This window comes from Bos mutus, chromosome 1, assembly GCF_027580195.1.
Source record: "Bos mutus isolate GX-2022 chromosome 1, NWIPB_WYAK_1.1, whole genome shotgun sequence".
Classification (NCBI taxonomy): domain Eukaryota; kingdom Metazoa; phylum Chordata; class Mammalia; order Artiodactyla; family Bovidae; genus Bos; species Bos mutus.
The window spans coordinates 141,802,732-141,818,333 of record NC_091617.1 but is presented as its reverse complement, the minus strand read 5'-3'; the positions used below and the strand labels follow the sequence as shown (position 1 = coordinate 141,818,333).

Here is a 15,602-nt window from a genome sequence, read left to right as displayed (position 1 = left end):
CTTGCCTGGAGAATCCCATGGACGGAGGAGCCTGTTGGGCTGCCGTCTATGGGGTCGCACAGAGTCAGACACGACTGAGCGACTTCACTTTCACTTTTCACTTTCATGCACTGGAGAAGGAAATGGCAACCCACTCCAGTGTTCTTGCCTGGAGAATCCCAGGGACGGGGGAGCCTGTTGGGCTGCTGTCTATGGGGTCGCACAGAGTCAGACACAACTGAAGCGACTTAGCAGCAGCAGCAGCATTCATTGGAGGAACTGATGCTGAGGCTGAAGCTCCAATACTTTGGCCACCTGATGCCAAGAGCCAACTCAGTGGAAAAGACCCTGATGCTGGGAAAGACTGAAGGCATGAGGAGAAGGGGATGACAGAGGATAAGATGGTTGGACGGTATCACCAACTCGATAGAGATGAGTTTGAGCAAGCTCCAGGAGATAATGAAGCACAGGGAAGCCTGGCGTGCTGCAGTCCATGGGATCGCAAAGAGTCAGACACGACTGAGCGACTGAACAACAACAACAATATATTATATATGTGTGTGTGTGTGAGTGTATCCTTCCAGGCATTTCTCTCCCATCCCCATGCATTCTTAATATCTATCTATTTACTCTTATTTTTAAAAAGACAGGAGATTTTCCTGTCAATCCAGTGATTAAGGCTTCGTCTTTCAATGCAAGGGTCCCAATGCAATGCAAGGACCTGGTTGGGGAGCTAAGATCCAATATACCTTGAAGTCAAAAAACCAAAACATAAGATAGAAACAATACTGTAACAAATTAGATAAAGACTTTAAAAATGATCCACATCAAAAAAATTTCTTAAAAAAAAAAAAACAAATTTGGGGATCATGCCGCTCTGTTTTCTCATTTGCTTTTTTCCATCATCAAGGTCAAGGATGCTCCTGTTAGCAGCTGCCCACTAGCTCATGGCTCTTGGTGGCTGCCTGATGTTTGATCGAATGGATATTGGAATTGATGTAGATCAGATTCCTTGGCCATTTATTGGGGGTGATGTTAAGATTCAGTCTTTTGGGCTACATGGTATGATATCACTTATCTGAATCTCAGAGATTCAGAATTTACGGCAAAGATGTTTATGAAATGAAGCCTGGTTGCCGAGGAAATTGACGGTGAGCAATGAGATGGCAAAAAGTGCATTCATCAATGGACGAGAAAACAACATGTCATGGGATTAAAGGGCCAGAGCACAGGGAGGAAGCCGGGAGGTAGCAAAGCTCCAGAGCACAGGGAGGAAGCTGGGAGGCGCTGGGCGGATGCAGGCACGCATAGATCTGGGGCAGCCCCTCCCAGGCCTCGCTGGACACCAGGATCCCTTTTGGAAGATCCTGGGGGAGCGAGAAGGCCAACTGTGCTGGGCCTCCCCCAGGTCCTGTGGCCACCCAGTGAGGCCCCATGGTGGGGATGGATGTCAGCTGCCCACATCTCGGCCCACTCATCAGTCCCAAACCTTAAACACAGGTGGCACAGACCAGAGCCCCAGACTAGCGGCCTGAGCATCACATGGACGCTGCTGGCCTCTCTTGGACTTTAGAAGTGGCTCCATGGGCCTTGGCAGGTCACAGCCACCCTGGAGGAGAATGTTCAGGAATGATTCGCTAAGAGGGATGCTGGCTTCAAGAATGGGGCCTCAGTGGGCAGGAGCAAGAGGGTGGTCACGGAGGCAGCTCTGTCCTGTTCTATCCTCCCTCCAGCCCCATCGGGCTCTCCTGAGAGGCTACTGTGGGCAGGCCAGGCCCTGGTGAGGCTGCAGAGCTTTGAAAATTGTTTACAGACACGTAGGAATAGAGCCGTGTTTCAGCATTTCTGCCAAGAACTCTGCTAAGGAATTTGCATAACGCACATTTCCTGAGTGACAAAAAGAAAAGCAAGGTTTGCTTTCAGTCTTCTGGGTTGTTCGCTTGACCTGGCTGTAAACTCAGGCCCCTGGGGCCAGCTCTCCAGTCTTTAGGTTTGGGGCCAGGCCTGGGCAAGGACTGGAGACCACCAGGCTCCTCTGTCCATGGGGTTCTCTGGGCAAGAACGCTGGAGTGGGTTGCCATGCCTTTTTCCAGGGGATCTTCCTGATCCAGGGATGGAGCTCGGGTCCAGGTGGCGCTAGTGGTAAAGAATCCAGCTGCCAATGCAGGAGACATGAGACACAGGTTTGATCCCTGGGTCAGGAAGATCCCCTGGAGAAGGTAACTGTCACCCACGCCAGTATTCTTGCCTGGAGAATCCCACGGACAGAGAAGCCTGGTGGGCTACAGCCCATGAGGTCGCAAAGAGTCAGACATGACTGAGTGACTAAGCAGGTGGCACGCACGGGCAAGGACAAAGGCTGGATGGGAGCAGGGCTGCCCTGTGCCTGCAGGGTGCCTGGGCCTGTCCTGCAAATAAGAAGAAAGGGAGGGAGGGAGGGGGGGTGCCCTGGACGGTTCACCTCCCGCCGGGAAGCAAGAGGAGGCCCTGGGTGTCCCGTGTTTACAACACCCTTCCACCTAAGCAAGACCCCAGCCTCCCAAAGAAGGAAAACATTCTGTAGAAAAGGAAGGAAAGCCTTGAAGGTGAATTAAGAGCTACAGAAAAATTTATATTTGACTCCAAAAAATTAAACACTTGAGAAGGTTAAAAAAAAAAAGCAGGAAATTCCATTCAAACACAAGTCAAACCAATGTAACGTGGTTTACAGATAGGCAGTTCTAGCTGGTCCCTCTCTGGACCTCAGAGGCAGAGAACAGTCAGCAGCAGCTCAGACACACCAGACACAGCGCGTATGCGTGTGAGCATGGCGCACATGTCTGTTCATATGTGTATGTATGTAAGGGTTTGTGTATTTTTGAGTATATGTGCCCCTGTTTCTGTGTGTGTCTACATGTATGGGTGTGTGTGTGTGTGTGTGTGTCCACGTCTGGCCGGGCCAATTGGAGCAGCCTGGCAGCCTTCACAGCTGGCTTGCTTCTGGCGGCAGTGCAGGGTCGGGACTGACCTTCTGAGAGGCTGGGGTGACCAGTTCCCCAAGTGACTGATGGCAGAGGTCTGACTGCTGACCATCCAGAGGGCCTCCGCTGTCCACTTCCAGGGTCCCTGTGATGTCTTTGCGGGAGGCACAGATGCTACGTCTGGGCGGCTCTTTGGAACTCATACCCCCCTGCCCCCGGGGGCTCAGCTCAGGTGAGGCAACTGTGGTCATTTCCGTGTTAACGGTGGAGCCTGGCGAGCCTGGGAGCAGTCAGCCACAAGCACCAGGAGAGGCCGGGCCTAAAGCCAAGTGGAGTTCAAGCGGCACAAGAACCACCTCCTGCAGTGTGTGAACCCGCCACTCCTGTGCACGACGGGCAGCCAGGAGGAGGTGAGGGTGCTGGGGGCTGACATGGGGACAGGTACTAAAATGGGGCTGGGGTAACCCGCTGCCCAGAGTGCCCCCCACCCCAACGATCCAGCTGACCAAAGTGCCTAGAAGCCTAACCCTGACCCTCTCTCCCCCCTGAGAAATGCAAGCCCCCTCCATTCCTCCCATGCAGGGCCCAGGCCTCCGGTGCTAGGATGAATACAACTAGTAAAAACACGAGTAACCGTGATGTCGTGGAGCTGGACCGTGTCTTCCAGGTCACCTGTGTGCATGTGTGTGACTTCCGTGATTCACACAAGAGCCCTAGGAGGAGATTCGAGCTAGTTCTGGAGGATTTGGGGCAGGGACAGACCAGGGGAGACGGTTCCCAGGGCTCTGTCCTTTAACGGTTCTCAATCCACGAGCCACTCGAAGGCAAAATACAGACACTTCTCTGCCCGATTGCTGCTCTCACGGCCAGAGACCGGAAGCCCTCGGTCTCACAGCGCTCGGCAGGAGTTCTGAAAATTAATTAACGGTCTCTTTAACCCGCCAGTGTACAAAGAATGGAAGGCCTGGAGCTGGCTTCTGTGCAGGGAGGGGCCAGTGGAACTGGAAGAGAGGAGGATGAAGCAGGAGGCACCTGCTGCCCCCCTCCACCAGCCAGGCATCTGCTCTCCAGGTGGTGACTGGAAGACGGCTCTTCTCTGTAAGTGCAGGCAGTGACTCAGCAGTGAACGCTTTTTGTGATCTCTGGCTGAACCACTTCCCACGTGTGGACAGTTCTACCCCATGGGGCTTGGTGGGAAGTGGGGCTTGCCTCCCACTGCAGAAGATGAAACAGCGAACGCTCACAGCAGTGGGTTGAATTGTGCCCCCGTAAGAGACAGGCAATGACATAGGGAAAAGCTATGACGAATCTAGAGAGCGTAATAAAAAGCAGAGACATCACTTTGCCGACAAAGGTCTGTCAAGTCAAAGCTATGGTTTTTCCAGTAGTCATGTACAGATGTGAGAAGGCTGAGTGCTGAAGACCGATGCTTTTGAACTGTGGTGCTGGAGGAGACTCTTGAAGGTCCCTTGGAAACCAAGGGAGATCAAACCAGTCAATCTTAAAGGAAATCAACTCTGAATATTCATTGGAAAGACTGATGCTGAAGCTGAAGCTCCAATCCTTTGGCCACCTAATGTGAAGAGCCAACTCATTGGAAAAGATCCTGATTCTGGGTAAGATTGAAGGCAGGAGGAGAAGGGGATGACAGAGGATGAGAAGGTTGGATGGTATCAACGACTCAATGGACATGAGTTTGAACAAACTCCAGGAGATGGTGAAGGGCAGAGGAACCTGGCGTTTAGCAGTCTATGGGCTGCAAAGAGTCGGACGTGACTGAGCAACTGAACAGCAACAACAAAGGGAGAGGCTCACATCCTGATCCCCAGAATGCAAGTGTGACTCTGTTTAGGAAACGGATCCTGAGATCAGATCGTCCTGGGTGAGGGTGGCTCAGAATCCACAGAGAGGTGCCTGATGCGGGAAGGTAGAGGGAGACCTGAACACAAAGGAGGGCAGGGGGAGGCTGAGTGCAGTGACGGCCACATGCCAAGCCCGCGGGCAGCCTGGGAGCCACAGCAGGCTCAGGACAGGGCCTCCGGGAAGAACTGGCCCTGCGGCACCGTGACCTCGGCATCTGGCCTCCAGACTGCGGGAGAATTCATTCCTGTTGTTCCAACCCCCTAGTTTGGGTGCGTTGACATGACAACCACGGGAAACAAACATACTCAGTTTCTCTGGCCTTCCCTGCAGTGGGCAGGGGTAGGGGGCGGGGTGTGTGTGTGTGTGTGTGTGTATGTGTGTGTGCATGGGGTCCACTCTGCCCAGACTCTGGATCTGCAGCTGGTGAACAGAGAAGAAGCCTGATGTTTGCAGCAGTGGCCATGAGCCGTGGGGGTCCCAGCACTGATCTTAGGGTGCTGGGGATACTGTATATCTGGGGCTCAGATCTGCCAGATTCGAGTCTTCACATCATCAGCTCTGTGTGGCGTATGGGGCACTGCTCCTGATGAACAGCTACTGAGGAGCCTCGTCCTGACACTCTCAGTGCACATCATCAGCTCTATGTGGCGTATGGGGCACTGCTCCTGATGAACAGCTACTGAGGAGCCTCGTCCTGACACTCTCAGTGCCCAGGGGCCCCCCAAATCCCTAGGAGGCAAAACCTCTTTTCTGCTCGATGCAGCCACGACCAGTGTCCGTGGCAGTGGGTACAAGGCCAGCTGCCTCAGCAGCTTTCTAACCTGCTCTTCCTCAAGCCTCCCCTCAAATCCCCAGCTCCTCATGGTGAAAGGTGCTGATGAAAGCCCTAGGACCTCAGGGCTTGTTGTTCAGTCTCTAAATTTTGTTCAACTCTTTGCAACCCCATGGACTGCACAATGCCAGGCAACCCTGTCCTTCACTATCTCCCGGAGTTTGCTCAAACTCATGTCCATTGAATTGATGATACCATCCAGCCATCTCATCCTCTGTTGACTCCTTCCCCTCTTTCCCTCAATCTTTCCCAGCATCAGTCTTTTCCAGTGAGTCAGTTCTTCCTATCAGCTGGCCAAAGTGTTGGAGCTTCAGCTTGAGCATCAGTCCTTCCAATGAATATTCAGGACTGATTTCCTTTAGGATTGACTGGTTTGATCTCCTTGCAGTCCAAGGGACTCTCAAGTCTTCTCCAACACCACAGTTCAAAAGCATCAATTCTTCGCTGCTCAGCCTTCTTTATGGTATTTACTTTTCCAATTTGCTGAATGAACTCAAGCAGGTCACTTAATCTCTTTGGCTTCTTCACTGTCAGTGGGGAAAACAGAACTGTTTTGCAGCTCTAATGATCAAATGGATTTAAAAAATGCCGCTGCACTTTGAAGAGGGTGACTGTAAATCATGATTCAAGTTCTTTAGGCGAACTGGTTTTGGACACAATCGTGATTTTTTTTTCCTTGGAAAAAACCAAGCAGTTCATACAAGGTATGAAAAGTGACCTTCAATGAGTTAGCCAGGTAGAGGCTGTGATGCCATCCCAATAGCCTCACGTCTGGAGTCTGTTTACTCACTCCGCAAGTCAGTAAATGCAGTGCCCAGGAGCCATTAACCTTGACACTAGCCTTGACACTGACAAAGAGCCATCTCTTTGGGCCCTGGGCGGGGAATTGTGGACCACAAGGAATTCAAGCGCTGCCCCTTATTTTACGGATGGGACACAAAGGGTGACTGAATGGAAGCTGTTATCTTCTGGAGTTTTAGCTACTTGGTCACTGAGTCAGGACTTGGTGGTCATTAAGTAGACATCTTCCCCTAAAACTGTGAAACCAGAGAGTATGGGTTGGTGTGTTCTCATTTATGTAGAAAGGGACACACACAAGCTGTTCTGCAGAGGTTCCTCTCTGGGGGGGCCCGGTCTAGGAAGCCCCGTGGTCTCCTCTGTGCTCCTCTGTGCCACCATGACACATACCATGTGATGACATGCACCGGATTGCAAATTACTGTGTACTTCTAACACGTTGCGAGTTACTGGGTTACTTTTAAAACAGAATAAAACGCTTAAGATTTATCACTCTTCTAGCCTTCGTTAACTTCAAAGGTAAGTGCTGAGTATTTCACAAAGACAAAACATTCGTTCTCAGCCTCACCTCCCCTGCCACCATCACGCACCACAGCTCAAGTGGCTTAATTTAAACTGAGGTTAAAAGACACATCAGCGAAAAGACATCAACATGCCACTCACATTCGACGCGTTTCTCTAGCACTGCCAAGTGATTTGCAAATTCAGCTTTCAGCTCATTGATTTTAAAAGCTCTGGGAAGGAAAAAAACAAAACAACATAACTCCTCAAATTCTCCAAGTTAAAGTGGGTTCAGTCAACATCTGCCGGCTCCTTGCCACGGTGAGGCCCACAGGTGGGCTGGTAAGGGATCCAAACAGAGGAGTTGCTTTTAAGGAACTGATGGGAGGCAGTGGGGAGGAGGAAAAGGATACACTCTAGAATTATCTCGAAGGTGTATTTTCCAAGATCAGAACACAGAGCGGGCATGATTACTCCCCATACCTGGCCAGTGAGCAGATACTCTCTGGGGAGGACCTGGGTTCTCTGCTCACCACTGGCATGGACCAGCACTCACCCCTCCACACACACACACCCTGTCCCGCTGGGCACAGACCACCTTAGGCAGCTGGTGTGCCCTTCTCTGGGATCCAACCCATTCAGTTCAACAACTCTTGGGCTTTAAGGAAATATGGCTTCTCCCCATTTCAACTACCCGAGGGGCAGTAAGATGCCATGGAAGGTGACTGAGAAAATGCAAAGCATCGACTCCAGAACCGGCAGCATAACTCAGAATGAAGAGTGAGCCAGAGATCCACACAGGATCTCTATGCTGCCAATTCCCGTAGGCTGAAGTCCTCGCCCCAGAAGAGCCCCTGAGGACATTCTCAGCAACACGGGTTCTTACTCTGAAAGCACCAGCAGGCGAGCATTTCCTGGACCCCATGCATGCTGGCTTAGTTACAGAATTCCCCAAAGGACCCCACCGGGCAGGTAGCTTCTCTGGGGAAGTGATGGATGAGAGCCCACCGGCTGAGATAGCCTCACGGCAAGGGGCCCACCCGCCAAGAAGAGAAAGAGTACCCAGCCCCGGAAAGGATGCATCCAGAAGATTCTGTACCTTGAGAACTGCTCCGCCACCTGGGTCAGCACGTTCTGGATCAGTTCTTCTTTCTCTGCAGATGAGAAAAGAAAGACTAATGGAAAAGGGTGCACTCTGTGGACCACGGGTTGAACCCCAACACCGTGCCCAGGAGCTGCCTGGGTACCTGGGGGAGGGGTGCTCAGGTCACTGGTCGGCAGCAGGGCCTTTCCTGGGCCTCGGGTTTCCCGTCCAGCTTCAGATGCCCTTTCCCCCTGGGACAGCTCTCAGTGGTGCCTCAGCAGAGTGGCTGGGGCTGTGATCTTCCTGCAGTCAGCACCAGCCATAAAAGCAGGCAGGACTGGTCTTTAAATATGGGACGCTTTCATGCAATGCCCCGGACCATTTTATGGGGGCAATTACTATGACAGAAAGTTCAAGGCATATTTTGAGTGCAACACACACTGTTCTCACGGTAGGTCCCAGAGAGAGGAAGCAGCTGGGGTGAGCGAGTTTGTTCTTCTGTTGCCTGGTACATAAAACTGGGCTGGGCGGCTGGGTTTACAAGGTCCAGACCCCAGGCTGTATGTAGCTGCCCATTTTCCGGTTTCCTGGCCGGGCCCAATGCGGGATGCCTCATAGAAAGGTGAGGAATGCACGGCACCGTTCCAGCCACTCTGTACTCTTGGGAAGGGCGGGCTCTCCCCTTGGTTCCAGGTGGCAGTTTAGCTCACACCTTAAAATTCTGGGGACCTAAACAAGGCTTCCTCCTGAACTCGCGTAAGCTTCCATATAGACTCTAAACCCGACACAAATCAAAACCGAGCCAAGCGTGTCCAGACAAACAAAACCCCCGATAATCCAATTTGGCAACAGGGCTCCAAAGCTAAACATGTTCACGTGCTCTGATTCACTGTTTCCAGTTCTAGGAAAAACCACATATATGGACACAAAAGATGTTCATCATGACGTTATTTAACGCAGTGAAAACTGTGATGGACATCACTTATACCATTTAGATGTGGTGTGGTGCATCTGTACTGTGGAAGCGTATTCTGCTACTAGGAATAATATCTTAGAAAAATGTTCATGCCTATTATAAAACTAAGAAAGTCATAGTACAGTGTGATTCCATTTCTTAAAACTTGGGAGAGTATACTCCAAAATAATAATAGTAGTTACTTTTTGGTTGTAAGATTATTTTTGTTTCTCTATATCTAATATACTTCTATAATAACTTATGTTAATTTCACAGAAGTATTTTAAAAAATAATCTAAAATAACCTCTAGGACCTCATTCCTTCACCTGCCAAAGGAAAGAGTAGACCAGATGACCCAAGGTTTCCTCTGGCTTTAGCATCCTATGAGTTGATGAGAAGAAGGAAAACGATGTCCCATCATATCTCTTGGAAATACAAGGGTAAATATGTCAGCCAGGAAACTTTCTTGAGCCACATGTTGAGCTGATCAAAGTTCTATCCTTCAGAGAGGACCAGACCCCTCAGGGGAGAAAAATGGTGGCTCCATTGACAAGACCCACCAGTGAGAAGGCTTCACAGGCTTCTTTGGTGAACTTAGCAGTATTTTAGATCACTTACTCTGAAATCTTGGGCAAAAGTGTATCATACAACCTTTAAGAGTTAGTGGCCTGTCTCAGTCTTGAGATATATTTAAAAGTCCATCAACAGTTGCAGAATGCACATTCTTTTCAGGTGCCTACGAAGTGAAGTGAAAGTCGCTCGGGTGTGTCCAACTCTTTGCGACCCCATGGACTATACAGTCCATGAAATTCTCCAGGCCAGAATCCTGGAGTGGGTAGCCTTTCCCTTTTCCAGGGGATCTTCCTAACCCAGGGATCAAACCCAGGTCTCCTGCACTGCAGGCAGATTCTTTACCAGCTGAGCCACCAGGGAAGCCCTGTGCCCATGAAGCATATACCAAAGTAGACCATAGGTCGGTGCACACACACACAAAACCCACAACAAATCTGAAAGAACCACAACCAAATAGAGTATGGTTTATGACCTTTAAGAGAATCAAACTAGAAATCAGTAACAGAAAGATCTTCAAACACTTTGAAACTAAATGACACACTTCTAAGTAATACATGGGTCAAAGAGGAGGTCTTAGGGATATAAAGATAGACACTGAATGATAATTGCTTCACAGAATTTTGCTGTTTTCTGCCAAGTAGAATGAAAATGAAAATACAACGCATGAAAATTTAGCTGTGGGACACAGCTAAAGCAGTGCTGAGAGGAATATTTATAGCACTGTATGCTTGCATTTGCAGAGAGGAAAACTCTCAACTCCATAATCTAAGAACCTAAAAAAAGAAAAGCAAAAATAAACCCACAAGAACAGCAGAAGGAAGGATACAATAAAAAGCAGAAATCAATAAAATAGAAAACAGAAAAACAACCCAGGAAATCAATGAAACAAAGGACTGGTTATTTAAAGATATCAATAAATTGACAAATCTCTGGCAAGACTAAGAAACACAGAGAGAAGACACAGATCACCAGTATCTAGAATGAAAGGGGAGACAGCATTACAGACCTCACAGACCTCAAAAGGGTAACAAGGAAACACTAAAAACAACTCTAAGCACATAATCTTGACACCCTAAATGAAAATGGACCAGATCCTAGAAAAGTATGAACTACCACACTCATCCAATATGAAGCACACAATTTGAAAAGTCTGCAACTATTAAGGAAATTGTGTTTATTTAAAAAAAATCCCTCCAAAGAAATTTCCAGGTGCAAATGGCTTCACTGGAGAATTTTGCCAAACATTTAAAGAAGAATTAATCAGTCCTTCAAGAATTAAACAAGTTCTTCTAGAAAATAGAAGGGTACACGTTTTGATTCACTTTATGAAGCTAGTATTGACCCGATACCAAATCTAACAAAGACAACAAAAAAGGAAAACTGCAAGTCAATATCTGCCATTAATATGAATGCAAAAATTCTTAACAAAATATTAGCAATTAGAATTCAGCAAAATATAAAAATAGAACTAACAAGTGAGTTCAACATGGTCATAGTATACAAGATAAATATACAAATTGACTGTATTTATATATACTAGCAATGACCATGTAGACACTAAAATTAAAATCACAGCACCATTTACATACACTTTAGTTCAGTTCAGTCGCTCAGTTGTGTCCGACTCTTTGCAACCCCATGAATCGCAGGATGCCAGGCCTCCCTGTCCATCACCAACTCCCAGAGTTCACCCAGACTCACGTCCATCGAGTCAGTGATGCCATCCAGCCATCTCATCCACTGTCATCTCCTTCTCCTCCTGCCCCCAATCCCTCCCAGCATCAGAGTCTTTTCCAATGAGTCAACTCTTCACATGAGGTGGCCAAAGTACTGGAGTTTCAGTTTTAGCATCATTCTTTCCAAAGAAATCCCAGGGCTGATCTCCTTCAGAATGGACTGTTTGGATCTCCTTGCAGTCCAAGGGACTCTCAAGAGTCTTCTCCAACACCACAGTTCAAAAGCATCAATTCTTCGGCACTCAGCCTTCTTCACAGTCTAACTCTCACATCCACACGTGACCACAGGAAAAACCATAGCCTTGACTAGATGGACCTTTGTTGGCAAAGTACTGTCTCTGCTTTTGAATATGCTATCTAGATTGGTCATAACTTTCCTTCCAAGGAGTAAGCGTCTTTTCATTTCATGGCTGCAGTCACCATCTGCAGTGATTCTGGAGCCCCCCAAAATAAAGTCTGACACTGTTTCCACTGTTTCCCTGTCTATTTCCCATGAAGTGATGGGACCGGATGCCATGATCTTTGTTTTCTGAATGTTGAGCTTTAAGCCAACTTTTTCACTCTCCACTTTCACTTTCATCAAGAGGCTTTGGAGTTCCTCTTCACTTTCTGCCATAAGGGTGGTGTCATCTGCATATCTGAGGTTATTGATATTTCTCCCAGCAATCTTGATTCCAGCTTGTGTTTCTTCCAGTCCAGCGTTTCTCATGATGTACTCTGCATAGAAGTTAAATAAGCAGGGTGACAATATGCAGCCTTAATGTACTCCTTTTCCTATTTGGAACCAGTCTGTTGTTCCATGTCCAGTTCTAACTGTCGCTTCCTGACCTGCATACAGATTTCTCAAGAGGCAAGTCAGGTGGTCCGGTAATCCCATCTCTTTCAGAATTTTCCAGTTTCTTGTGATCCACACAGTCAAAGGCTTTGGCATAGTCAATAAAGCAGAAATAGATGTTTTTCTGGAACTCTCTTGCTTTTTCCATGATCCAGTGGGTGTTGTTAATTTGACCTCTGGTTTCTCTGCCTTTTCTAAAACCAGCTTGAACATCAGGAACATACACTTAAAAAAACTCAAATAAATGTAAATAAAACATATGGAGAAGTTGTGTGTTGAAAACTACAAAACTCTGGTAAAAGAAAAATATAAATGGTGAGACCATTAAGAGTCTTGTGATGAGGGTGAAAGAGGAGAGTGAAAACGCTGGCTTAAAACTCAACATTCAGACTAAGATCATGGCATCCGGTCCCATCACTTCATGGCAAATAGATGGGGAAAAAGTGGAAGCAGTGAAAGATTTTATTTTCTTGGACCCCAAAATCACTGTGGACAGTGACTGCAGGCATCCATGGAGTTAAAAGACATTTGCTCCTTGGAAGGAAAGCTATGACAAACCTAGACAGTATATTAAAAAACAGAGATATCATTTTGCTGACAAAGGTCTGTAGAGTTAAAGTTATGGTTTGTCCAGTAATTATGTATGGATGTGAGAGTTGAACCATAAAGAACATGAGCACTGAAGAACAGATGCTTTTGAACTGTGGTCCTGGAGGAGACTCTTGAGAGTCCCTTGGACTGCAAGGAGATTAAACCAGTCAATCCTAAAGGAAATCAACCCTGACTATTCACTGGAAGGACTGATGCTGAAGCTGAAGTGTCAATACTTCGGCCACCTGATGCAAAGAGTCAACTCATTGGAAATGACCCTGATGGTGGGAAAGATTGAGGCCAGGAAGAGAAGGGGGTGACAGACAATGAGATGGTTGGATGGCATCACCGACTCAATGGACATGAGTTTGAGCAAACTCCGGGAAATACTGAAGGACAGGGAAGCCTGGTATGCTGCAGTCCATGGGGTCACAGAGTCCGACATGACTTAGTGACTGAATAACAACAACAAATGCAAAGTGGACTCTGGATGTAAAATAGGAAACTATAAAATCTAGAAAAAAATAGAGGAAAATCTTCAGATTCTTGGGCTAGGCAGAGAGTTCTCAGACTTGACAACAAAAACAGTCCATAAAAGGGAAAATTGATAAACTGGACTTTATCAAAAGTAGAACTTTCCCTTTGGGAAAAATCCTGTTAAGAGATAAAAAGGTATATAGTCTGGGGGAAAAAATAATTTGCAAATCATGTATCTGACAAAGACTTGAAAATAGACAATGAAAAGAACAGTAAAAACTCAACAGTAAAAAAACAGAACAATTCAATTTGAAAAGGGCAGGGCACAGACATTTACTCATCTGCTTGTTTTGGCTGGTGGGATCTTGGTTTCTGAACAGGGATTGAATGCCAGCCCCCACAGTGAAAGCCCTGAGTCCTAACCACTGGACTGCCAGGGACTGCCATGAGCAGACATTTTACTGAAGAGCATATACAGATGGATGACAGGCACATGAAAAGATGCTGAGCTACATGAGTCATTGGGAAACGCAAATGAAAGCACACTGAAATATCACTGCACACTTATCAAAAAAGCTAAAAAAAATTTAAAAAAGTGACAACCCCCAATGCTGGAAAAGATGTGGAGAAACTAGCTTACTCACACACTGCTGGTGGGAATGTAAAACAGAACAGCTATTCTGGAAAAGGGTTTGGCAGTTTCTTAACAAAACTAAACATACAATTACTGTATGACCTGCACTTGCCCTCTGGGACAGAGAAGTGACAGGTTATGTTTACACAGAAGTCGGTACACAATGTTCAGAACAGCTTTTATTTTTAATTGCCCTAAACCAGAAACAACCCAGATGCCCTTCAGCAGATGAATGAATAAACAGTGTCCCGGCCACACCATGAAATATTACTCAGTAATAAAAAGGACTGAACTTGTGATACACATAGTAGCCTGGATGCATTTCTAGAGAATTATGCTGGGTGAAAAAAGGTCAATCCCCAAACTCACTCATACATAGAACATTCTTGAAATGCAAAACTATAGAGATGGAGAACAGATTAGTAAGTGTCAAGGGTTAAGGGGCGGTGGATAAAGGGATCTGGATGATGCTATAGAAAAGACACTTGCTCCTTGGAAGGAAGGCTATGACCAACGTAGACAGCCTATTAAAAAGCAGAGACATCACTTTGCTGATAAAAGTCTGTACAGTCAAAGCTATGGTTTTTCCAGTAGTCACAAATGGCTGTGAGAGTTGGATCAAGAAGAAATTTGAGTGCCAAAGAATTGGTGTGTGGTGCTACAGAAGACTCTTGAGAATCCCTTGGACAGCAAGAAGATCAAATCAGTGAATCCTAAAGGAAATCAGTCCTGAATATTCACTGGAAGGACTGATGCTGAAGCTGAAGCTCCAATACTTTCATCACCTGATGTAAAGAGCTGACTCCTTGGAAAAGACCCTGATGCTGGGAAAGACTGAAGGGAGGAAGAGAAGGGGGTGACAGAGGATGAGATGGTTGCATGGCATCACCGACTCAATGGACATGAATCTGAGCAAACTCCAGGAGATAGTCAAGGACAGCGAAGCCTGGCATGCTGCAGTCTGTGGGGTCACAGACAGTTGGAGACAACTTAGCCACTGAACGACATAGAAAGGCAGCACGAGGGCCCCTTGGGGGATGAGATGCTCTGTGCCTGACTGCAGCAGCGTCTGGGGTGAGCTCTTACTGCAGTCTGAAGGATGTTACCACACCAGCAAAAAGGGTAAAGGGTGCCTGGGTCTCTGCATTTTTTCTTACAACTGCATGTGATTGTATTATGACTTAAAAAACATTTAACAAAAAATTTAATAGATTGAATGGAAAGAAAAAGTTAAGGGGGAATTTTCCCTTGTTTTTTGAGGTGGGCTCCTTTGAGCATTACAGGATTTTTTTAAAAGATTTTTTATTTTGATGTGGACTATTTTTTAATTCTTTATTGAATTTGTTACAGTATTGCTTCTGTGTTAGGTTTTGATTCTTTGGCTGAGAGGTGTGTGGGATCTTAGCTCTCTGACCAGGGCTCTAACTGCATCTCCTGCGTTGGAAGTCTTAACCACAGGATTTTGATGCTGAAATTTAATTTCTACCCCAAGCACTTCATCCTATACCTTCCTTTTCCTGGCTGAATTTGAGGCTCGGATATTCATATTCTGGTCCACGTAACAGCTACACCTCAGCCCATGTTCCACCCATGTCAAAAAATCTGATGTCTTCAGAAAGGGCACAGGCACAAAGGTAAGCTGGCAGGCAGAGAGCCCCAGGGCGCCGGTGCCCAGGTCATGGCGCTCATTCTGCTGCCATCTCTGTAATTTCGCCCTGAGCTGCTTCTTTAGATCCTGCACAATCTGCATTCTTGTGCAAGGGGAAAGGGCAAAAAAAATGCC

The 15,602-nt window shown here is 47.1% G+C and overlaps 1 protein-coding gene across 6 annotated transcripts in view; it reads right to left on the bottom strand.

The window, feature by feature from the left end:
- PDE9A (phosphodiesterase 9A) overlaps nucleotides 1-15,602 on the bottom strand; it is a 104,228-nt gene that overhangs the window by 28,064 nt on the left and 60,562 nt on the right. For 4 of the 6 annotated variants that reach the window (XM_070376641.1, XM_070376648.1, XM_070376656.1 and 1 more), the window contains 2 exons: nucleotides 8,033-8,087; nucleotides 7,096-7,166 (listed from right to left, as the gene is read on the bottom strand). In XM_070376641.1, coding sequence (XP_070232742.1) covers nucleotides 7,096-7,166; nucleotides 8,033-8,087 — 126 coding nt within the window. The remainder of the gene's footprint in view (nucleotides 1-7,095; nucleotides 7,167-8,032; nucleotides 8,088-15,602) is intronic. The other 2 variants (XM_070376671.1, XM_070376679.1) reach the window with 1 other exon arrangement.